Below are 26,503 nucleotides of genomic sequence, written 5' to 3' on the forward strand. Positions count from 1 at the left end.
CATCATTATCAGCCCGTGGATCAAAAATGCAGAGGGGGTGAAAATGACAGATACAGCAAAAGTAAAGAAGAGGAAGGTGGGTGGAGATGATGTGGGGAGTGAGGATACAGAGAGATTGGAGCCTGGCAATGAGCGATGGTGGAGAGGGTGTATGTGTGGGTGTAGTACTGTAGGTGTGTGTACAGTATGTGTGTATATGGGAGAAACAGAGAGGTCCTTGAAGTAGACCCTAGGAGACGGGGACCAGCTGGACTCCTGCCTGCCCTCCTGATCCTCCCTGTTCACATCACTTCCCCACTCGGCCACGTTACTTCCCTCTTTTTCTATCTGTGTTCACTCCCTTCGCATTATTCTATTTTTACATGCATTTTATCCGTCACTTGTCATCAAACTTCTTGAACTTATTGCTCTAAAAGCACTAATAAACCAACTAATAAATAATGCTTTGCACTTTGAACCCAATCCAACTCGACCTCCGCCTGCTTAAATAACAAACCACCGCTACTCACCTAAAACATGTTTTATGTAGCATATATAGTATTGTAAGGTAAAGTGTGAATTGTGGCTATATGGACCATGCAGAGGCCACTTTTCCACCTGCACAGCAACGTGCAAGCACTCAAAGAGCACCTAGCGCCACAAACACATCCAGGTACTGTACCACAGCAGAGCCTGACCTCTATGTGGCAGCAGCTAATGTGTTACAACAGTCCCCTGGCCTATGGCCCCAATTTTCTACTGTACTGCTGTCACACAGTGATAACACTCCCCTCAACATCAAAGGAATTACACACACTTAGCTGCTGTTATTGTATTTAAAAGCATCACGGGATCCTGGCTGTAGGTTTAGCGCCGAAAGACGGCTCCGCAGCTAAACGAATCCAGCAGATGTGATCAATGAAATTGCATAATGAATGATGACAGATAAATGGCGTGTTTACAAACTGGTCTTGTCCACCCACAATAAACAGGGTGTAATCAAATCACAACTGTCTGTGAGAAGCATGTCTCACAGGCCTCGCAGAGCAAAGTGTGTGTTCACCAGCACCACTCTTCACTGTCTTCCCGCTGACTCATTAACAGGTGGTGCATGTTCAGGGTGGTTGATTATAGCGGGTTGCTACATAGTGGCTACTCTGAGAAAACACAAATACTAAGTACACACTAGCATTGTGTTTCACTGCATACAAAAACTATTAATTACAGCATTGTGCTCTGTAACTGTAGATGTTGCCTACATCTGGGTCATGTTTAGATAATGTAAGGTTCCCTAAGAGTTGGTGAACACCAAGATAAGGGTGAAACAACCACATCTATTGACCTTTGCACAATATTTATTATAAATAAACTAAAACATCATATTTAGCGAAACAGTACACAGAGTATTAGATAAGATTTGTCCTGTAGAAAAGATTGCTACACATACTGAAAATACCAACACAGACATTAATCCTGTATTTACTTGCCAAATGATACATTTTCTTCAAAGCTGTACGTACAAAAATAAAACAATATCAAATGCAAATGATGTGCTATAGTTGCCCTGTAATAATCTTTTTGGTGAGATGCAGAGGAAGCCAACGAGTCAAACGCAGACATTCACACATCTGTTTTATATCCTAGCTATGAATAAAATGAACAATAAAAGCGTTTGTGTGGAGACTGTGTCTGTCAGGAAGACATCTTGTTTCCAAATGTTATTTGATTTTCTTACACCACTGATGTGCACACACTGTGGTGTTGGCTTTTAAAAGAAGTTTGCCTTTCACAGTTATTCATTCAATGCAGCAATCGAGAAATAGATGGATGAATTGAACCAGAAGCAAAAAAATCTTTTTCTCTCATTTGTTTGTTGCTTATCATCCAAGAAAAAAAGTACAATAAGAATATGAAACTGGAAGTTTGTATGTGTAACTTAAACTTAAACACTGGTCTCTCAATGAAACAGGAGTATTAAACTCTGAGAAGAAAAGAAGCAAAGAGAAGAAAACAGGGACTTGAATCAAAGTCAATCACTTCAAGGGCCTGAAGTTGGCCACTGAATTCTCTGAAAATGTTCTTATGCACACAGGGAGGAGAAAACCAGTGCTCGTTAAAAAAAGAGAAGGGAGGTAGCAATACTGGCTGCTTGGTGAGAAAGAATTAAATTAAAAAAATGTAGGTGGAGTTACAGCCTACACACCCAACTGACCTGTTTCCAAATAATCAGCAGGTAAGAAAAGATGAAGTCCCTGAGAACAAGAGCAGTTTTCACACTCTAGCACACAAAGCGAAGGACCGGCTTAGAGATGAGAGGGTTGGCCACATTGTACTGCCCCACTTAAATCTTACTTTCAATTCACTAAATGTGTTATTTGACTTGGCAAAGGAGCCGGTGTGTCCCATGGAGCAGCAGGGAGTCTTACCAGGACATTGCCAAGTTTTGCTGCAGCCTCGCTGAACAGCCTTCGCCTTGGTTAGTGAGTGACCTTAAACTTAGTGGGTGGTTCGACTCAGCGATAAGATGGGGGTGGGAGCTCCGAGAAGGAAAACAACAAAACAGAGCAAAACAAAACAGCCAATGAGCATACAGTGTAACCCTCAGCGGTCGCAGTTCAGTTTTTAATTTTAAACTCTGGTGAGCATTTACGTGACATTAAGGAGGAATAGCAGAGAAAGAAAGAGGAGAAGACAGCGAGACATAGTCCAGTGCTGAGAGCAGAGTGAGGGAGAGGAGCTGGCGACTAAGCTACAGCAGTTAACACTGGCCTGGCATGTCCTGGACCAGGCATCTGGCAGTTTAACACCACAAGCAGGAGGGGAAAGTACTCTTGCCTTGTGGATGATGGGAGAAAAAAAACATCTTAGGGATAGATATATACTGTACCGTGATACAAAAATAATGTATTTGTACTAAATCAGTTATTAGAGGAGTGGAAAAACCCAATAAAACGTCTCAGTGAATGGCTTAAGACAGAAAACCTATTACTTCACTTTTCTAAGACAATAAATCAGTGAGTATTATGGGGACATGTCAGTTGAAATTACTTTCTAAACTCATGTGCTATATATTCAACACGAGCAATTAAAGTTGGATACAGCTGATCCCACATTTGGCTTTAAGATATGCAAACAATAAACTGGTGGAGCTCAGTATAAGCGTTGCTTTACATTGTCAGATACGCGCCAATCCAATTTAGAAGAAACTGTGCAGATTTCCATTTTATACAGTACAATTTAGAAGTCTTATACAGTAATACATTACGCCTCATCTGGAATTTCATAAAAGTTGTTGATTAGTAAAAAAAAAAAAAGTCCTATGATCATGTTTACAGCACAGTTCACTTTAGGGTCGGAGGAACATAAAACAGTAACTATATGCAGCACAATTACTGGAAAGCTTTAGGCTAAGAACTTGTATATGTGTACAGTTTTGCCAAGGTTTCATGCCATTATGTTCCAGAGGTCCAGACTTGGGGGAGGAGAACTCAGGACAAGCATAAAAAGACTCCATCAATGGCTGCCAGCATGATAAACCTACAGGGAGGAGCCCCAGACACCCAGCTCAATGAAATAGCGAAACCAGGTCTTACTCTGAGGAATTTGAAAGATGAAGCCCCCCCCCCCCACACACACCCCGACCTCACCGTGTCCCACATACTGTAGTGAAAATAAAAGAAGTGAGACACAAAGACATAGAGGGATGTAGTGAGGAGGACAGGACGCAACGATGAGGAATTATGCCACGGTCTGAAGATTCATTTTGAGGTTGGATTTAGAGAAATGGTGTCTGGCAGCATGCATGAGGTCAAGCCCTGCGGGCCTGGAGCTCAAGCAGCCATCTTGGCAATGATCCCTCTGGTTTAGAAGGAAGGGGGGTGCATTACAAGGTACATCAGTCTGCTGGGACTCACCATTTCCTCTTTCCCACTCCTGCAGTAATGCAACTTCTTTTTTGCCTTCGTACAGTTTATCTTTGATCAGAAATATTGCCCAGCTGACAAGCAGTGTAAACATCGACGTAATTTACAGCAGAAATCATTACTTCCTGTAGTTATATTTACTAATAGGTTGATGTTACTCAGAAGAAAATCAAGAAATCAGATGGTGTTTGGCATCTTCCCACACAAACTCATTTCCCTCCTCCCTCCTCCTCATGTAAATAAGTTTGGTTTGTTAAGGATAAGCCAATCACCTTCAATACAGTGGGAATTCAAATAATCATGGTGACATATACTCTCTCGCTCAGCTTCTTCGTCTCTCTTGCTCTCCTCCACACACACACAGTGCGCTCTCCCTCCACAGGGCCTCCTACATGGGAAAAGCAGACGAGCCTTGAAAGGCACACAGTGTTGATCTAGCCGATAAGCCGACCTATTGGGCTCATTTATCAAGGAAAACCTTGCTCAGATGTGATCCCTGCGAATGATGGAAAGCCTTCTGACAACTCAATTCCATCCACATCTCTGCGGTTCGTGGGACTATCCGGCAGCAGAAACCCGTGCGCTGGTATTACAGCTTTTTTAGTGGACTACAACAAAGCAACAGTTGAAACTAATATGTAAATCTGAGTGAGGGAGGATTTGTGATACAAACCAGCGACACTACATTCAGAGCGAGGGGAGAATGACCTTGCTGTCACTATAAACGTTGGCTGATCAGAGAGACACAGACAGTAAATAAAACCCATCTGGAATTAGTTTTGACTTCGGTCTGTACGAGCTGAAACTCAATACTGGTATTAGACCCGAATGCTGTGCAGCGATAATAGCTGAATATTCATTTTAGCGCGAGCGGAAGACAAACATTCCCGTCCTTAATGACATCTCCGGGGAGGAAGTTCATTACACGAGGTTGTTACGCAACAAAACCCCGTCACTTCGACGGGTCAGGGAAGGTTCGCACTGCTAACATTAGCGCCGAAACCCGATGGCAACTAGGTTAGTGACACTTGGAGCATTAAATAAAGGAAGTGAGATAGAAGTAGCGGCAGTTCCTCAGGTTCAGCTGCACCAGGGACTTCACTATGCTGGCCTACTTTGAGGCAGCAGAAAAACAGCCTCATGACAACATGGTGAGACTTAACACACAGGTAAGTTACTGTAAACCAGAGCACACTCAGGATGATGATCACTTCTTAGTAGTTTGAGTAAGAAGAATAAACACCTGAAAATCAATAAAATAATCTTAAGAGAAATATTTCTTCAAAGCAATTACTGTTTTCTGTGTGTGTGTGTGTGTGTGTGTGTGTGTGTGTGTGTGTGTGTGTGTGTGTGTGTGTGTGTGTGTGTGTGTGTGTGTGTTTGTGTGTGTGTGATACAGCAGCGCTTCAAAAAATGTCAAAAAGACCTGCTCCATATGGAGTAATAGAAAAAAAAATGAGCGAGAAATTCTAATAACGCTGGGTTTCTCCCACGGTAACGGGCAGGTGTACTGTACGCGCACAGGCCTGATTGAAGGTGTGTGCATCTGTGTCTGTGTGGGTCCGTGTGAGAACACTGTGGCGGCTGTTCTGTTGCGTGCGCTGACTGATGGTTGCTGTCCGTGCAGGCCTACATTTCTGAGCGGCTTGGAGTCATTGCACATGAGCAACACAAGATGGAAGACTGGGGGAAGTCTCCACTACAAAGAGAGGCAAGACTTTTCTGCAGCGCACACGCACGCACACACACACACACACACACACACCACACCCACAGATCCACTTCCCCACCTCCAGTGCTTGAAGATCTACCTGCCAGCTGCTGCCAGTCGCAGGGAAAGATGGGCTTTGTTGGTTTTGTGAAGCCCACCGACAAGACCCCCCTGGAGACTGCAGGTCTCTAGCAGCACAAGCCTCAGCCTTATCCACTCCGCCGCACAGGCAATCTGTTTTCTATATTACCAGCCTGTATCACTGTACTATGCACTATAGAACAGCAATTGAGCAGGAAATTAAGTTAGGGGATCGGTATTTGGCGGAGGAGAACGAGCTGGTGTGGTCTTCCCTCTCCACATACAAGGATCATTAAATATCACATGAGTTTCTTGATAAATTTCCTCCTCTCCCCTCGCTGCCGTTCCGTCCTGCTCGCTCCCGTCTGTCTCCTGCATCGTCTTCTATCCGTCTCCTCGCTTTCTTCCTCAATTTTCCTCTCATCATCTGTCTGTTCCTCTCTGGTCTTTCTGTATTCGTAGCGTGTGTGAAACAAAACATCCTAATGGATGTTTGAACAGCTTGAGATGTGTCAGCCTGGGAACTACCTCCCTGTGACAGAGAGCTCTGGCAGGGAATTGAGACCATTACGAGGGGAAAATAGGGGACAGATTTTTTTTTTTTCTTTTACTCTCTGTTTGTATGTTCTCCCGTCTCTGGGTCACTCTGTAGCCTCCCTTCCTCCACTGTCCATCTTCTGTACGTACAACAGAATCAAAGCTCTCGTCGTTGGATTAGAAGTTGTTGTTCCCTTCTCTCCTCTCCTGCCTTTCATCGACGTTATTCATCATGCACTGTTTACGTGGCCAATCGTGTGGATTCAGGAAGTCTGAGAGTGAGCAAGGGGAAAGGCAACAAAAGGCAGCGAGGTCGGCATGCCACTAGTCCAAACTCTTGCTACTACTTCACTGACACGGGACACTGGCGACTCACTGTGCACAGAGGGTTTTTTTTAATCCTGTGTGAATTCTTCTCTCATGTTTTAGCACCAAAAGGACTTTTGTTTCTTTCATTAACTTCTTAATCATAATCCTCATTATCAAGCTAATAATTAAGTTATAATTTAAATTACTTTTAGGTTAATTTTGGAGATCCAAATGTCCCAGATCCCAACTTATTAATGAAATGTATATTCATAGAAGACATCGCGTCCCCTCCCTTAACAGTGAGAAGTCTTTATTTGACCACGGCATGTTCTACATTAGCTATAGTTAGATCCTGTCGTAAAATCTGTGTTATTGTTTAAATGCCCTTATCTGCACCAGACAAGGTGTGACTCATACGGAAATGCTTTCGTTGACTGACATTTTGAACTTCTTGTTCAAAACAAGGTTTGCGCACCTGAAATCAGACACTGGCTTCCCTGCGTCCAAGCAGACAGACAGCAGCCGATAGAGAAGCAGGGGACAAAGAGCCCTCACTGCCACAATCTAAGGTCAATCTGCAGCGGTGACAGCTGAATTAACAGGCGCTACGAGCACCATTACGTTGGGCTTCTGCTTCTGTAACAATCGACAGACGAACACACTGTGCCACTGATCAAATAAATCAATATCTATAAGTAAGAGAAGGAAAAAAAAACACACTTCAGATTAATGATCATCATTGGCTACATAAAACACAGACTGCACAGTCGAGGCCTGTGCAGTGGTCAGTTTAGTGGGAGGCAGCCAGAGAGATAAGGTGCCAAACAGGTCTAAATCCCTCCTGAAGCGGTCGTGATGGACAGACAGGCCACCATTAACAATGCGGGGAGCTTGTGAGAGCACAAGCTGATGGAAAGATACCCTGGCATTTGCTGTGTTAAGAAGTGGCCCTTAAAGATTTCACACTTCCAATTTCTTTGAATTATCTGCCATCTCCAGCCTGTCACTCAGCCTGACAATCTCAGATTCCTGCTCACTGAGGCACCAGGCTAGTTATTGACAAAGCAATCTGCTGTGATACCGCAAACCTTGATAAAACATTAGTCAAACAACATGACGCACGACGCGCAAACAGCCTCATGCACGGATGGACGCCGCCATTTCCTGTTTCCTTCGCTTCCAACACATTTTTATTCTAGTGTAAAATAGATGATAGCCATGGTATCAAATATACTGGTGTTCTTACAATTATCAAATAAAACATTGGGCTCATTGTTAGTATTGAACCATCAATCAATGAACTGGTGGGACTTCACACTTTGTGACAACAGGGCGACATCACCATTTGCCAGACTGCAGGATACAGAGCAGAACAGATTTGTTAAGGTCCACCTAAGGCAGTAATGACATCCAATTCTGTTTTGACACTGAACAGACTGCTTATCAGATCTTTACTGGTTTGATGCACTCGCTGCCGCAGACAGGCCATGATAGAAATATCACAACACCCCGATTACCCTCAGCATTCAGTACACAGTGCACAGCCTGCGCTTTCTATGAATTATTAAAAGCAGACAGATTACGCTGCAAGGCTGGAAGTCTAGAGGCGTGCTGCAGATGCTGCTGAGCAAAACACTCACATCACAAGTCCGCTTTTGTTCTTTTCGGAGACAAGGGACTGATTCAGATTAGAGTGCGTGTGGCTGCTCGCAGAGGCGTGGCGCACCTGGGAGAGGAAGAGAGTGGGTGGGCTCACGAGGACGAAGGGGGGTGAAGGGCCCGGTGTCAGGGCTTGTCTGACATGTGGCCTAGTGGGTTGGTTTGCTGTCTAGATGGCTGGTTGGGAGAAACCCAACTCAAGGCCTGGCATCTCTCTCTCTCTCTCTCTCTCTCTCTCTCCAGGGAGTGACGGGCTGAGACATTAAGACAGGCGTTTTAATTAACTGTGCCACTCTTCCACCTGCTGCCCTCAATATGCTCCGGCCCAGGCAAGCTGTCTCTCATTCCACCGACTCTCTTGCTCTCTTTTTGCTCCATATTTCCCAGCTCTATCACATTTTTACTCTCTTGCCTTGTCGCACACACTTTCGTTCCAATTTTATATATCTTGAACTGAACAACTTTTTTTTTTGCTCTCCTATTTCTATCTGGTGTCCAACCCCCCCACCACCTCCACCATTTGACCCTAATAAATTAAAACTCATACCAACAGATAGTCGATTCCATCAGGCTCATGTGACAGAATTAGACAATTTCGTTTTTGAACTTGAACAGAATTAATTTCTACATGTGTCATGTTCTACTGACCCTCTAACTACCTCCCCACCATCCCATGCACAGACACAGACACACTCATCCCCTCATGCTCCTCAAATTTATCTGATAATTCTGTTCTGCCCGACACTCATCAGGCTATTCATTAAGGCCTGATTGGAGATGGATATTTCTGTTCCCTCGTGACAGTATGGAGCTAGGGATAAAACTGGGGACAAGATCTAGAAGAGCAAATGCAAGGCATAGCAGCTTCACACATGTGTCTGAACACTTGGACGTGTCTGTCTAAATACGTCCTAATAAATGTTTGTTTTAATGTGTGTAAACGTATGCCTGGGCATTTAGGAATCTCATTTACTCCTGTGGCTCCTACAGTTTAGTCATTTAGATCATAAATCGAGAATTAATTCAAACAGAACGAAGCAACAAATGATCCACTTTTAGCACTCTACTTAAATTGTATTACACTTTTAATGGGGTTAATAATGGACAGCATTAGCAACACAGGAAAACGACTCTACAAAGTGTTTTATTAAAAGGATTAATGTCCTCCGCTTAGAAATAAGGCCAGGTCTTTGAGATACAGTTAAAACTAACAAATGGGCCGGCTCTGGCTCCATGATGGGGCCTCAGTCGCACTCCTACTACAGTAAGGAGACAGCGACTGGGGCCCGTATATCAGCCAGGCAGACAGGGAGTATTCATCTGCCGCGTGAGGAGAAGTGACTTTGAAGTTCTCCACAGTGAGGTAAAGGAGCAGCTGAGGCCACAACCCCTGTGTTTATGTAGCCACACAAGTCCTGGGAGAACTCTTAATGAACGCTGTGGATAGACGGACAGCGCCGCTAAAAGCACACACACGGTCCGCGTGAGGGCCAAGGCGCACGCCGAGGGTTTAGGATGACTTTATGTTGGCGTTGTAAACATGTCGGCATGTGCTCCAAGTCTGTGTGTACCATTACCGGAGCAATGCTTTACGCCGTGTAAGGTTACAAACCAACCTGTCAGAAGCAGGCTGTGCCAACGTCCTCCAGCCACGTCTCTGAGCGGCGAGCTGGGCGCCGTCACTTCCTCTGGGAGAAAGAGGTTCCTCTCCACGTTCCCACATGCCCGTCCACAGCCCCACTGGTGCAACCGGCCATCACCTGCATGTCACCAGCAAGCATATTCATTAGCAGGCATGAACACACATTCTGTTTTAACATGACATTTACAGTAAGTTAAGTTTGTGTTTGTGTATAGTGATGTTAGACATTTTGAGCCCAGTGCAGCTCCTCTGCTAATCACAGGGTAGAACTGGGCTCTAACCCCCTGTACTGTAGCTCATACTGCGCCTCTAGGAGCATGTTGTCCTTGTTGTGCTGCTGCTGCTGCATGAGGCCTCCGGTGATAAATTATGAATGCAACGCAAAAGCTGTAAAATTTGTTGTATCTTCTATTATCTTCATGTTAAAGGCCACAAAAGCTCTTCAGTGAAGTCAGCCATTAAGAAATGACAGGTATTGCTATCAGGCTTCTTTATAGCCTATTACCTGCAATGACAGCAGCTGCTGCTGCACCACTGTACGGCCTATCACATTATTTGCAGCTAAAGTCAGCTACTGTGTCATTTCGCCTCATTTTCTTGACAGTGCTATCATAAATCCATTGGGCTGCAGGGGAAACTGTCGACTACCTCGATTATCTTCATAGCCTGAATGAATTCTGAAATGTATGTAACAGGCAATGACTGTTATGGATCAGGAGTCAGGGCCATATTCTCGCTAACTCTTCCTCTCTCCCTCCATGTGTCTCTCTCAGGTGATGTGCCGATTGAGGGCTCCAGGGCTATGATATTCGCATAAAATTGAGTAAAATAGGTGAACTTTGAAGCACACGGCGGCAGCTTATGACTGGTGACGTCAGCGCCATTGCTTAAAGAGGTGAGCGGTCAACGACGGGATTCACTCCCTGTATGAGGGATCCTAGGTGGAGTAGAGGAAAATGCTGAATTTACCTGTCAGTGCCAGATTGTGGTTTGCCCCACAGGTGACCTTTGACACAGGGCCCGCGAGCTCCACGAAGCGAGGGACAGGCGCGTTCTCAGTAGAACCGCATCCGATTTGCCCGCAGTCATTGTGCCTGATGGGAGAAGAGTATAAACATGGTTAATGCAAGAATCATGTTCATACAATTTCAGCACATATTAAATGACACATGACACCATTTCAAAGCAAAAGCTACCGTACCGCTCATCACTCAACTGCCACAGGGTAAAATAAATAATCAAATCAATTAAACTATTGCAGCGAGCAGCTTCCACTGGGGACCGTGGAACATATGTGTTTCCTCCCATTTCTACGAATCCTCTTTGTGACAATAACAAGACACAGGCCTATCAGAAGTGAAACACCTCACTAACTAATTAGACTCTCAGGCTGCAGTCTGACAAAATAAAGAGAGAAAAGTGCTTGAAGGAAGACTCGCTCGCAATTTGCATCTGCCACTTTTTACTGCATCTGTTCCAAGTGCCATTCAATGTCCTCTTGTTCTTTTGTTGGGAAGTGTTGAGCCCCAACTATTTAAGCTCACCTCCTACCTACCCAGAGCTTTGTTCATGCTCCTCTGCAGACCAGTAATGAGCCAACCGCCACAAAACCGCAAGGAAATTAATGACTCATTACGGACGGAGCCTAGGCTGCTCCACAGCCTCCCGTTCCCCGCCCCACCCCGCATGCCCACATGTAATCCTCTCTCGCCCTCTTTCTCTCTCTTACTCTCATCCCTTCAGTCCATACAGAAAGACCCCGACACCTCCCTATCAATTAGAGCCTATTACAGGGCTCCCATGCTAGCAGGGCAAAGAAAGAGGGGCCTTCACAGCTCAAGAGTGTGTGCAGGAGCGATTGGGAGGGTTGAATGAGGAGCCTTAAGGTGCTCCTTTCACACCCCTGCCCTTATCCATTATGCCACTCCATAGAGCCCCCACAGGAGAAACATGGAACCCCCAAAAGACTTGAGGATGGAAATAAGACAAGGGAGAGACTCTTGGTCACACCTTTCCCCCTTTTCCCTCTACTCCAGTGTCAAATTATATCATAACTACTTCTTCTGTAGGCAACATGGTCACTGTGCTCCTCCTTTAAACGGAGTGTGAGATCTGAATGCTGTGTGTTAATCACACAGTCAGAGAGGTGAATTCGTGAATGGACAGGCTGTTATAAGCAAATGGTGGATATAGATCTGTATATGACAGCGTGTCAGTCGGTTTCTTTGAGTGTCTTTTCCTTGGGCGACACATACTGTACAGCACTTATTCATGCGACTGTTGGTCTTTGTTCTGAGCAGAAAATACTGTTCTACATACAGTAGGCATCATTTTAGCCTATCTATTCTCCTTCTCAGATAGGATATGGATCAGGCCTTGACTCAAGCCTGCTACAGTATGCTCATTGGCTTTTGAAGCTATAGTGCGTTTCAAGGCAATCCCTCAGAGAGCGAGTGGTTGAGATCACATGGGTTTGAGGTGGTTTAGAATGGCAAATCCTGCTGAAAGTGTCATTTCCAGTCAGACACATCAATTTGGTGTGTGAAACACGGCCCCAGGAGAGTCCGATAGCCTGGGAGATTCCCGACGAGAGCAAAAGGGCCTGGGGATCAGCTCACGCTCACCTGGATAAGACGGGAATTCTTACAAAGTGCTTCAAAGACACAGAGCAAAGCATGAAAGGAGGAAGAATCATAATAGGGAAAAAGAGTGCAGAGAGAATGTAAAAGGCGAGATTCTTTTTTTTAAATGTGTGCGATGCGCTTTTGTGTAATGTAGGCACATTATACCATGGCTATTAAAATCACAAAAATATAACAATCTGACAAACTTTATTCATGCCACAAATTTGAATTCCACACTGGCTATTAAAGCTAGTTCACTTAGGAGCAAGGCAGCTATTTGTCCTTTTTGACTTTGTTGGTACTGTATTGCATGCAGTAGTCATGTGCATTACTATAACTATACTAAACAGGAGCTGATCAATTGCCTCCATCTGGGGAGGACTGTCAAAGGCCATAAGCATGTTTGATAGGGAGATATTAAAACACTGACACAGCCAAATAAAATCTAAATTATTGGCAGCACTATTTCTGCCCAAACATTTTGTTAACTGTAAAACAGTGTACATAGGCAGCGATGTTAACTCCAACATAAAGCCTCAATTAGCTTAAGTGAGAGCAAAACGGCTGATAATTATTGCACCAGCTCATTAGACTTGTTTTGACACTGAAGCACTTAAATCACCACGTGAGCATAAACACCAGCACAGATGGAAGTACGCACATGCAGATGTTAGAGTTTATTCTCATCATGAAGCAGATACTGTAACGGTTGGGTTTTACTTGTTTGGAGGAACTGAACAATCTTCGTTTAATAAGGTCTTACCCACTACATCAGCCATTGATGAATCTGTCTGGATAAAGTTTAATGAACTGATACCTTCTACAAATAAACATACAAAAGGCAGTAGGTTGGTAGAAAGGCTCTGACTCGTATTAGGGCTGTTTTAAAGCTATCAGAAGTGAATATTTTAATCCTTTAAAGACATCGGAACTAAAGAAAGAGAGGTTCAGGGGGCAAACTGTAACTTAGTAACAGTACCAAAGCAAACAGTGCAGCACTGTTGACTCCCGTGATGTTTTCAAGCTGCTACCTATAAAACCACAAATCCAAAAGTGAGCCAATCATTTGCTGTACCTGCTATACATCCCAACTACTAATAACGATACAGACCCCTAAGGAATAAAATCCTTGAGGCCGGCGATGAAAGTTTAAGATTCAATGTGGTGAAATACAACGCGCTGTAAAATATTAATGTGTGTGGTAAAATTATGCTGGTGGTAATATTTTAGATTGCTGCTGTCTGAGAAGGAGGCGTATCTGTATTTATTTACAAGCAGGGATGGTGGACGGGGGGCTTTGTTTGAAACCATGTTTATGAATATCGACGCGGGCGCCGAGGTAAGTGGCTATAAATCTGAGGGGATCTTTGTAAAGTTCCTCTTGTAGGACATAACTTCAGCTCTAACTGCCTCCTCCCTTCACTTGACTTTTAAACATTTAGAAGTAGCCAGGCCAGCTGCATTCAGAGCAGCTTCTAAATTATGATGGGTCCAAGTGTTAACCAGTCCAAGTTGATAAAGTGTGGCCATAGATTTTAGGGAATTTCTGCACAACCTCTCCGTGTTCCACTTGTTGATGTAAACTTGCCTTTAACTCTTCAGGTGAAGATGAGCATGTGAAGCTGAGAGCGTGATACATGCTAATGAGATGAGCAACTCTTGATCAAAATAACGATGCATTGCACGCCATACTGTACTTGGTATCACCTACAGTAAGGCTATCGAGACCAGGCGCATCGCTGAGGATCAACCAGTCACAGATGACTCATTCACACGTCTTCTTGCTCTTAGCGCCATATCGTTGGCATGTTTGTCTGTATATTTTGGTTGAGTGTTCCGAGCCGTTCACAGGAATGATTGCATAAGTTGCAGAGGCACCTTTGGCTGATCCAGCAATGACGCACACAGCGGTCTGCACTGTACATCATCATTCAGCTACAGTATGATCATCACAAAGGAGCCAGGGTTAGAAGAACTCATTTTAGTCCGGGTTGAGTTCAAAAGGTCTTAATCAAAATGTTTTTGTGCTGAACTCTTGCCCAGCGCTCTAAATGCATAATTAGCTGGCAGGTGGTGATAAGGTGGAGACTTTTTCCTGGCATATGATGGATGCAGCAACAGTTGATGTCACCACGCTCTAAAATACGGAGCTGGAAAACTGCATTGATCCAACCATCTAATTTCACGAAAATAGCTTCCTCCTGAGCTAAATTGGAGAAAATTGACAAGCCCCTATTAAAACTCCATCTCAGTCTTTCACCCTCCACTTTCTTCTTCCCTTCCGTCCAATTTTCGTGTCTTTCTCACCAGCGTGTCTCCTGCCTTCTCAGAGCTTGTCCTCACAGCTTCTCCGTTTGCACCGACCTCGCCTCTGTCTCTCTCACCACTTCTGTCCCCGACGCTAACTGACACTAGGCATCAGTTCACACCCGGAACACACAGCGAGAGGTGCTAAACAAAAACTTCCAGACATGTCACAGCATACTTAAAGGCTCTCGCGGCGAGTGAACCGAGCATGTTCGCTCCGTAGCGCAGCCGTACCTCACAGTTTACACAATCAATTCTCTTGTTTTCACGTTGGGCTTTTGTATTTCAAACGTAATTCTCACAATCGTAAGCCTCTCCCCTGCTACTGAGGAACTAAATCCTTCCTCCTCTGAGATTTGAGAGTCTATTTTTTATTTATTTACGCATTTTCCATGTGTTTGTCGTTACGGTGGTTCTAGTGTGCTTCTGAGATCTAATGCAATTATGGTGTGTTCAGGGCTTAATCGGCCTTGATTACCTGTTGAGCGACTCCTGGCTCTGGGAGACATGGAGATTGAGTTGCACTAATTGCAAGTGATGCAGATATGTGAAAGAGAAAATCTAAAACAAACTGTATTTTGTTCAGTTTTGTTATTTTATTTTTCTTGTAAATATTACATATTACAATCTGTTCCCACATCCTAAAGTTCAACATTTTAAAATGTACGAGTCATATTTGACAAATGATAATTAAGAAGCACTTTTAAAGTTGCGTGATTTAAGATTCAAACTATACAAACACTTCACAAATGGTAGACGCTGGCTGTTTAGCCCACCTAAGTATAGAAGCTCTTTAGATAGAGGGTGCTCGAGTAGCGGCACTTCAACGGACAACACGAACCACTAAATGAATTATTTTCTGGGCAAATAATACTCGTAGATTACCCTGAGAGTATCTGCTGAAAAAGCCTATTTCCCCAAAGTTAGTGCAATTGCACAGTATGTTTTTTTTCCTCCTCTCACTTCCTGTTTTGTGACTGAAAATCATGTGGAGCCCACACCACTTTAAGCCAGTGTTTACAGTTAAGATCTGGCTGTTGTTTACGAAGGAGCCGAGCTGTGCTGTGCCTTTTTTTCATTTAGCTGTAAGGCAGAGTGTGATAAGACAGAACGAAGACTTCCCTCATAACGAGGCACATGCCAAGTCTGACATAATCCAATCTGGTCCATTTTCATCAGCTTTTGTCTTGTGTTTTTTGCTTCTCTTTTGGACTTTCCTTTGGTTCCAACGATGGCTCAAAAACCTGAAATGACACAATTCGGTCGCACTTGTATGGCGGTAAGGCTGCAATCCAAACGGCTTTTCTGCAGAGAAATCCTTGAAGACCCACACACATTTAAATCTGGCCCTGGGGGCAACAGGCTCTAAACCACCGAGATAAAAAACCATCCAGGCCAAAAGCAGAAATATATATTTTAAGGGAGGGCTTACCATGGCAACAAAAAGGCATGTCAAACTTGTGGAAAGGAGGCATTCTAACTGAGGAGTAAACACAGACCAGTGTGCCCGTAGGAAAGCCTAGGCAAAGCTCTCTGCATATTAAAGGGCCCAGTCTCACACATGTATAGAGCAGAAAGCAAGACAATGGTCGTAATAACAGGCGAGGCGTTAGGGTGCGGAAAAGACGGTTAAACGGTCATTTGTGAGAAGAAACAGAACAGAGGCTAATAGAGACGGTGCCACAGGCAGGGTCTCGCGGAGAGAGACAAACACCGTGCGCCTCAACGAGAAACATTCCCTCCGGTCCGCTGGTCTGCAGTGAATCAAAACATGAAGCATTAACTAAGGAAGCTTATTTGCTATATCAGCACCTGGTTCGACAGAAACTCCAGATGTTTGCCTTGGATGTAATTTCAGGTAACAGATACAGTTTGTAAAGTGAAGGAGCTGAAAACGAGCAGAAGGTTACAGGAAAACACAACTGGCGACAGGATCATCCAGGACTAAATGGAGGCAAACACGACATTAGATGAGCGCAACTAAACGCAAACACCAATAGAATATGCATATTGTATAACTGTCTACATGTTAAAAAAAAAAGATCACAAAATTAAACACAGGAAGGAACATTTCAGCACCGCGCACCCCCGTGGCACACGGTGCCACCTTCACAGACAGCCATCAATATGCCACGAGGAGAATCACAATCCTCCATAACATCTGATGACAGCAAAACAAATTCACCAGAAAAGCGAAAGAAGGGAAAAAAAGAAAGAGTGGTATTAAAACAATAAAAAAAACTTGCTATAGTCTCTTTTCTTATTCACACTCATGCTGTGAATGCTTATATTTCCCAGTGTAAACACAATCGGTTCTGTGCAGGAATGATGAAAAGCCGTTACTCCTATTATAGAGGAAAATAACAAGCTCTCATGAAGGGATTGATTGTTTTCAAATCGTAGATCTTTGTAAGAGGAGTGTAAAGTAGAGCTAAGTCTCCATTATAGGACGCTGCTGCTACATTGCTTTTGATTTTCTGTCAACATCCTTCTTACCAACCAGGCACTGTATTTACTAAATGCATCGGGGCCAAGAAATGGATTGAATATGTTGTTCTTCTTCTGCAAACCAAATTGTGTCAACCAGTCGGAGGTATTGCGGCTCTTTTATTCCACGCGTCTCACTACGCCAATGTTTGCAGATACTGTGGGGTTCGTCTGAATAGTTGACTGCACAATATGGATGTAGTTGCTGTAACAAAAACGAACATAAATTAAGCGTGAACCGTGCAGGCGAGCAACTCACTCCTGCAAAGCTCTTCTTGTGGGATGCAAGGATTAAACACAAAGGTAGTCCTGAAACGACTGAAAACTGTTTAATAAACATGTTCATGTCTCCTTTAGCTGCTTTTACACCCAAACTGTATTTTCTGATGCTAATTACCTTAATGTTTTTAACAAATCAAATGCATAAAATATGAATCGGATGAACATGGTGTACTGTATATATACTGTATATTTATATGGTTTTATGTATATGCACATTGATCTTTTTGCAGACTGTGCTTCCTATTTACAACATTGCAATAAGTAGCATTCAAGCCCACATTAGAGCAGCGAGGCTTCAAAGTGAAAAAAAAGTTAATGCCAAGCGCTTATCTTTTCATTTACCGTTACACACAGCAGAGTGTGTCTGTTAACATACATGACGTCAGGGAGGGAGATATACATAACCACAAAACCATATCACGCATATTTAAGGTGTCTGCAGTATCAATAAATAACAAACCATGTCCTTTAGGCAACATGTCACTGCACAGCATACACCAAACACAATCTCATTTAAATATTGCCTTCACAGCAGTAGCTGTGGATGATTTATAAAATAATTGTCATTAATTGCTTCTTGTCCTAGAAATTGCAAACCTGTTAAAATAGCAGCATTTTTATCCTAAGGAGGAATTATTCCACTATATGCTGGACAATGTGACATGACACAGATACAATTCGTCCAGTCACCTGTACGTAAGCAGAAATTTAATGCACAGACGTAACTTGCATCCTCCTCGGGTCCCCAACCTGCCCTTCCAATCTATTATAAGCCGGTCATTTACACCATTCCCCTCTTTCCCGGAATCACGGCCCCTCTGTCCCCTCTAAGTACCCCAATAAATTCAAATGTAATGCTCCCAAATGAGATCACTTACATGTGCCATTTCTCTTCAACTGTATTTATCATCTAACACTTTGGCCTTTATTAACAAATGGCACTCAGGAAGGTGGGAGTGGTGGTTGTGGTGGGGTGATTCCTCATCGCCGCAGTGATAGAGTGGGTGCAGGACAGACAGAGGGAGAGACAAGGTTGTCTCCAAACGACACAAATCGAACCGGTTGGGAGTTAACATTTCACCTTGTGACGTAAGCCTCAGCGCAAAGTCGCAAAGGGAATCATGAGGTCAACTAAACTACCAGCCAAGACAGTAGGTTGGAGCCTGTGAGGAATACAAGCAAGAACAAAGCTGCACCCGAACACATTTCTGAGTCATTTTACTTGCAAACATTTAAAAAGGACTCATCGTAGCCGAGCGAGATAGTTCAGAAGCAGAATTTCTGGACCTAAAGTAACAGTGTCAGACACTTACTCACACAGCCTCCTTCACGTCGCTCTCATACAAAAATCCAGAGGCCACCCACTGTCCAATGAGCATCCCCCTACTAACTCTGGACATTTACATAGAAGGGTTTAATTGGCTGTCGTCTCCGACTCTGTGTAAAGCTGTGGGCTGTTGCATGGGACTACTCCTGTTCCTAACTTGAGGTTAAGTCAACCTATTGTTAAATTTATGGTCCAACTACAGTAGTCTCCTGCTCTGGCGCAGTCTCCTCATCTGCATTGGCAAAGAAAATGTTCAGTTTAGCTATTAATTATCCTGACAATGAAAAGATGCACAAAGGAAGGGTAACCCCCTTTTTTATTTCCTTTAATAAACATTTTAAAACTGCTTCATTATAATAATGTATTTTGATTAACGATGTTTACCACAGTGCTGGTAGTGAAAATTGCTTTCTCATAAATTAAACCAATAAAAGTTAGTTGATGAATTATTGCCTAAATGTAAAATGTTACAGTCTAATTCATTCACACCGGCTCCACGGTGTAACAGTATCTACAAGATCTACATATTCAGAGAATAAACATAATTAATTTAATTTCCCAACAACTATGCTGAAAATATTTTTGTTTTCTTTCTTTTCGAAATATTCACATTTTTAATTATAGATACTTAAAAAATTCCACATATTTGCCAAATGTTTTTGTTTTCCTCATTAGCAATCAACATAATGCAATTTAAAAATTAACATTTATCCACCTTTGAACTAATTTCTTTTTATGTTACATTCACTAAGGAATAATTCAAATTCATTTGTACTGAGAAAGTCTTAGCAAAGAAAGGTACGAATGAAATTTTTTGCCAAGTTGGAAACGTTACAAATTTTCACAAGTCACATTAACAGAACATGTCAGGTAAAAATCAGACTATACAGAAAAATCCATTTTAACTTCTGACAACAGCGTTTTGTTATTAGTATGACATTAAAGGACATAGACAAATTTTTATCAGTTTTCCTCTGATAACTACTTGCTCATGCTGAATTCAAATAATTCTCTTGTATGTAACAGAACAAAAGGCGGTGCACCCTCAAGGTAAATTTACTATCTCTATAAAAAAAAGGCACGAAAAAGGCAAAGCTTTGTGGGACAAGTAACAGTTTAACATCTCTGTGTTTCATCTAAAATCACTGACAACAAAATAGCCTCTAGCGCGACTCTCTCTCTCTCTCCCCCCTCAAAGTTAACTATGACATCTGGCATGGGCTCTGAACACCATGACAACAGACAGCACGACTGGAGACGCCACGGCAGCATACGACTGCGGTGCAAGAAAAGAGGCAGTGCGGAGGAGAGGGGGAGACACACAGCTTGTTAATGGGGGAGAATAAAATGTAAAGAGATCAGTAATTACCATTATTTAAACAACTCCCAATAACAAGTGGATTATGTACAGCCGAGCTATTGTGAAGACAAGCGCCGCTCTAATGTTTTCTAATGTAAATCCTTTTTAAAGTCTTTTGAAAATCTAGGAGACCCTAATTTGACAGAGAACACATGCCAGTGATGGAACACTGTACTGTATGTACTGTAAAATGCATAATCTGTGCAGAGCTAATAACTGAGGAACATGTACTTTTACAGTGGATATTTGTATGTATTATTCATTTAGGCATAAAGGATCCAGAAGAGATGGTACATGAGCCCCTCTGTGTGCCCTGGGGCTATTGTCATGGTGGGCATAATAGGAGGGGATTGTAGTGCAAATGTTGTCATCTGTATATCCTAATGCTGCAATTTGGGACGGAATTCTGTGTGAATCATGACAAGCGGCCTGAAATGGCGCGCAGATGAAGACAGAGAGGGAAAGATGACAGAGCGATAGCCGAGCAGAAAGGAAGGAAGGGAGGTGAAATCAGGCACACACCGTGGCAGGTAATAGTTTGGACACTGCCACTCACTTTCCCAATCAGGCAGAAATTATCATTTTAATAGACACTCAATTAGATTCATTATTGCACATTTCTTCCTTGTGTCGGTCAAGACCCCTCTCCATTCAGATTTATCACTGAAACACATTTTTTGTTCATGATGAACGACGGATTGACAAAGCAAAGGGAACAGTGCAGCCAATTCTGCTTGATGTCACTGACGGCTTGGCCTGTAATTACTGCCACACACACCCACAGACGCACGCACAATGGCAGCGAGGACAATCAATTTAGCTCTCAACACTGCAACTTAAGTAGAAGTACATAACTTTATCTGAACGAGCAGGAGTGGAAATAGGACTTTATATGTGAATATGTATGGTGTTTTGGAATGTCTCCTTCCGCCGCTTAATAATCCGGGATGGATTGTCCAGCAGCACCCTCTTGTGGAGCCAAAGTAAATTGCGCAGTGTTCAGCACTGCAGCTTCCTCACTGCTCCCATCTCGGTGCATCCTGCTGCAGTACTTCTCAGCCGGAGCCTCCCTCCAGCCTCTTCCTGTCAGGAGGCGCCCAGCCACTTCCCCTAAACTCTCGCGCCGCGCATCCGTCCAAACGTCTCGGGTCCCGGCGCAATCTCAGTGACCCCTTAGTCAAATATTTAGATGGTCGATTTCAACCGCTTCAAGAAACCGCTTCGCAACCCTCTCGCTAAAGTGAGATCGATGCAACGAGTTCAAATGCCAGTGAAAACGTTCAAACATAAACAGGTTCATTGAGAGGCTATGGGGACGATTGTTGGCTGAGGTAGGAGCCTTAACATAAGGATGCAGAGGTGGGGGTAGGGGTTAGCAGCAGAGTGGGGGCCTGATGCAAATGTATGCACAGCCATAGAGTGGCTAAGCGTATGCATACGAGTGGAGAAGGATTACACAGAGGGATGAGCGTACGGGGAGATACTGAGAGGGTTTAAAAAGAGGGCGAACGCTCGGGACACAATGGGGCGAGGCGTGGCGTTTATGTTTTCCAATGGAGAGCAGGGCAGTCGGAACGTCACGGCAGAACTGGGCTTTGCTTCTGGTACTAAACAGTGTGACCTCTAGTCGGGGTCTTGGGGGAAGAAGGTGTGCAGGGGCAGAGTAGTTAGAGCAGCCTAGACTCCCGGTTCCCTTCAGGGAGCAACACTGCACCAAATAGCGTGGACAAACCAGGGCATTAATATCCTCACACTAACCCCCTGGCAATACCCCATTATGTATGTACGCCTCTGTGCATTACACACCTTGAACTAGAAACAATCGCGCTCTTTTTCTTTCTCCCCCTTCAGCACTTGAACCACAGCCAAGAAACGCAGTGAGCACATTTTATTATATATTTTTTATTTCATAGGCAACGAGCGGCGCGCACACACACACACACAACACCGAACACCTTCACTGTGTTCTTTACATAATCAGTTACCTTGTGACACCTACCTTTGCTGCAAATGACTGTTTGCCTTTTATTCTTGTCTGTGTTTTCTCTCTATCGCTCCCTTCCAGCCATGTGTGTCATCTACAGTATAATTACAATTCATACTGATTCCAGCCCGCCGTGATAAAACCCAGCCCACAGTACAAAATAGGAAAGCAGCTTGTAAGGTGCAAGGGGGTACATGACAACCGAGACACAAAGAAGGGGGTAAAAAGGAAAAAAAATCCAAAAACACGCGCTCTAGCCATGTGGTAACAGCATCAGCACGGTATTATGATGTTTCTAAATGGGGAGCGTGTCTCATGACACGGGTCCCTGTCCAGATATTGATTGCTCCTGTGGCTGCAACACTAACAGCAGTGGAGAGCCATTGAACTTTAAAGCAAATAGTCCTTCTCCCCCGCTCAGTGTCCTCTCACAGGCGATCAATACGGGTCAGCCCAGCACAGCTAACACCTCTATTTGGAATAATGGCCTTCCTATAGTTACTGACCAGGAAGAAATACAGACAGGCTGGAACAGTTCGAGAAGACGGTTCAAAATGTGGATACAAAATGTTGAAATTTAATCTTGGACTGAAGTTCAAATTTCAAAAAAAGTTTACAATTTTACTTGCCAAAGGTTTCAAAAAATGCTTTAAAATTGTCAAAATATTGCATTTAAATTCAAACAATGGCTGTCATACAAACAGCAGAGGAAAGGTGAAAATGTACAGTATATTTCTTCAGCTCAGGAAGCAATGAAACCACCGGTGCTTGGACAGTCCCTATTTATTGTCCTTCAAATGCATGCCTAGGAGGTGGAGGTGGGCTGGGCTCTCTGATCCCCATTAGCCCTGTATTAGCCACTGTGACCCTAATGTTCCCCACTCCATTACTCTGCTGCATGGTGAAAAGTGGGGATGATGGCCCTAAGGAGAGAGGAAGGCCGAGGGGTTCAGCATGGCTGGGCAGAGATCAAGTGTGAACGGGGAGAAACGCCCATCGCCCATTCTGGATCGCCCTGGAACCTCTCGGGACCCCTCGGGATACTCCCTGTATTCACCTCGGCCCTGTCGAACATGCTGCTACATATGTTATCATAATAGAGCTTTTATCTGTATTATCTGTATAGCGCCTCCATGTTGCACTGTACAAATTTTACAGTGAAGCTTCCAACGTGGGCAAATACATTATGGGGGTTTTACAGTTGCGCTCAGTGAGCAATGCGTTACGAGATGTGTCTGTTTGTTTTGTTAAAAATATCTTTTTGGAGGCAGACAATAAAGAAAATCCAATCTTTTCTTATTTTCTGGGTGTCACCCAATCATTGTTTAGGGGATATTTTTGAAAGGAGTTGCCGTTGGACTAGACAGTGACTGTGCAGAGGTTTCTCATCCTAGTCTTTCTGTTTAAGGGTATTACTGTAAAACAGGCAACTGGATAATAGCAGGGTTCAAAGCAGTATGCAAAAAGAATGCAGTGTTTCCAGCTGAAATCATCTGATCCCTTCCATGACTGAATCAGCTTCAGCTGTAAGCCAGATCGCTGAGGAGGAACACAAAGGGGAAAAGCAACTGAAAGGGGAAGAGGGAAAAAAAAGAATTTGAGAGACAAGACAGAGAAAGGAAAATGAGCAGTTCAAGAAAATGCATCTCGTTGCCGAGTGTTTAAAGATGACTGATGTCAGAAGTTAGCGGATGACAGTTCTTGGCATTGGCAGTCGAGAGTGGAGCAAATCGTGTGGCTAAGGCAGGGGCCAGTCTGAGCATAGAGTGTAACAGAAGCCTCAAACATGGCGGCGCTGGAACTCACAATCTCTTGGCTTGTGATTTTCTGCAGCAGCAAGCTACTGTGCAGAGAGATGTGCTGACTGCTGACTGCAGGAATTTCACTTCTAACCGTGGATCAGTGGGATATCCATCGTGACAAAAAGTCCCTCATTAAAGGCTCAGGCAGACTGTGACCAAGATTACAGCAAACTTGTTTGTTAGGAAGCATATACATTCATCTCGCCACGCAAGAGTCCAGTGGAAATTATTTCTGGACTTTGCAAACTCTAAAATTGCACAGTATATATGAAAATATGTTTTCCAATTCAATTCTAGGAGAGTTTGTGTGAAGCAATCTGGTGACTATGTTTTAAGGTAAATGCTGTTATTGGCATCTCTAATCTGAACTTTAGTTCAGTGTGAGCCAGGGGCCATAACGTCTCCACTTCACTATTCTGCTGCTGGGAGAGATGAGATGCTAAGGAAAAGATAAAGGCCAGAGGGTTCAGCATGGCTGGGCAGAGCTCAAGTGTGAACGGAGGAAAGGCCCCATTGTACGGCTTCTAAATACTGAGACCACAAGACAGGCACCAGTATGAATGCAACACCCCCCACAGTGCACACAAAAGAGTTAGGAATAACTAGTACAACTCCCTCTTACACACCAGCAGAGTTTGTGGAACTTTAAAAGCGAATGAATGACTCATGCCAACATTGCGCACTAAAGCCAGCCCGTGATTCTCTAATATTAATGTATTTACCTTCCCCTCATAGTGAAAGCTTTCAAAGGATATGTAGCTAACTGCTCCAACATGTGCACGGCATGACACGGGTTCTGTTATTGACCCATCCTCTCCTGTTTTTCTAGTAATTCCCAATGTTATTAGGTTCAATTGCACTAATTGCTGTGAGGAGTTGCCACAGGGCATCTACAACAGGCCGCCTTTGACAGCATGTGTGCACAAGTCAAACAAGTGGCGCTGTCCTACAGTTGAACTCAGGAACTGCTGTTACACGTCTCACCTTTCATCCTATGACCCCATTATTTCTCCTTCCATAGAAACCTCACCAAACAGAACATGTTTGATTGCCCTGGCGCTCCGATCTCCCTCCTTCTTATAATGTTATCTTAAGAAATGTGGAAACAATTCCACCTCCATTTGATTTCGGCGGCCAAAATGACTACCACATTGGCGTCCTCCACGGATGTGTGAGTGTGTGTGTGTATGTGAAGAGTTCCCTGGAGATCCCACTGAGAGATTCCAGGGGTTGTGCGAACCAGTTCCTCTCATCATGGCAAATTGACCATGTGCACTTGACGGCCAGCTGAGTAATCTCCCAACACGTCGGATTTAACACACCACTCCACAATCACAGAAAGAAAAATAACTTTGAGGAAGAAACTCATAAATAACCTGGCAAAGAGGGAGCTTCACTCTCCTCTCGCCCTTTGAACCTGGCTGAGAAAACAGTCGAGTTACGCACATGGGTGCAATCGGTAGGAAAACCGTTATACATCATTATTATGAAAATCTAGAACACATTACATATGTTTGGTAACACCTGTAGGAAAAAAATGTGAAGAAAAACAAAGAATTGTGTGCCAAAAAAATGCTACATTTAAAACGAAATGAACGAAAACTCAAAAAACATGGGGGCATCAGCAATATAGAAAAGGAAAAAAACAGACATCACCAGAAGTTGTCATTTCTCATTGGTCGGGTGAGCAGGAAGTAGTTAGGAGCCAGAAGGATGTAGGCCATGGTCTTTAGAAGCAAGGATTACACTTGGCTCTTGTAAGACAGTAGTCTTTTCATCACACAGCCACACTGAGCCACCACTGGGCTTCCAAATCTGTCACAGGACTTAATCAGAAGTGGCCCTGTGAATTGAAAAAGTCTGCTGCCATCAGGAAAGAACAATGGCTGAGGGGTATGAGTGGTGGGGGGTGGGGGTAGAAGGGAAAAGTGTGTGCAGGTGTTGTGTATGTGTGTGTTTGCGCATTTACCCAGACATGAATCTGTGTTTAAGTGAGTGTGTCGTAATAAGTGGAGAAGGAGCAAAGAGAGAGAAAGAGGCAAGCAACATAGATGTGGGGAAAAAGATGTGATCATCAATAGCTGGCAGCGGATCTAGAGAGAAGATTATGAACGGCAACGCAGTGGCAGATGTCTGATGAGTGTCTATTAACCTGCTTCCTACATCTCGCAGGCCGTGTCACTGATGAATTCAGACCACGAGGCCTTGTCCCAGCCAACGGGGGGGGGGGGGTAAATGATTGGCTGTATCCGTGCAGCTCTAACATAGCTAACAGTGAAAAGTTGCTGTACTGAACGTATCGACCCGCGGTGATTCATCCATTCATCAGCCACAGACCACCTATATGTATCCACTTACACTTTGTGTTTCTGCTGCCATGCTTTCCATCTGTGTGTGAATGTCACTTTCGACCTAAAGGCTAAAGCGAGAAGACAGACCTAACAGTGCTTCGCTTCTCATGGACACGCAGGCAAACGCAAAGGTGCATT

General features: G+C 43.8%; 1 protein-coding gene across 19 annotated transcripts in view; it reads right to left on the reverse strand.

The window, feature by feature from the left end:
• The window catches only part of LOC114861926 (uncharacterized), a 239,509-nt gene that overhangs the window by 138,128 nt on the left and 74,878 nt on the right, over positions 1 to 26,503 (reverse strand). For all 19 annotated transcript variants that reach the window (XR_008695592.1, XR_008695593.1, XR_005898051.2 and 16 more), the window contains 2 exons: positions 10,811 to 10,935; positions 9,816 to 9,959 (listed from right to left, as the gene is read on the reverse strand). Coding sequence is in view for 11 of the 19 variants with exons in the window: in XM_029161669.2 (XP_029017502.1) it covers positions 9,816 to 9,959; positions 10,811 to 10,935 (269 nt within the window). In the remaining 8 variants the exon portion in view is untranslated. The remainder of the gene's footprint in view (positions 1 to 9,815; positions 9,960 to 10,810; positions 10,936 to 26,503) is intronic.

The sequence above is a fragment of the Betta splendens genome, chromosome 9 (assembly GCF_900634795.4).
Source record: "Betta splendens chromosome 9, fBetSpl5.4, whole genome shotgun sequence".
In the NCBI taxonomy this organism is placed as follows: Eukaryota; Metazoa; Chordata; class Actinopteri; order Anabantiformes; family Osphronemidae; genus Betta; species Betta splendens.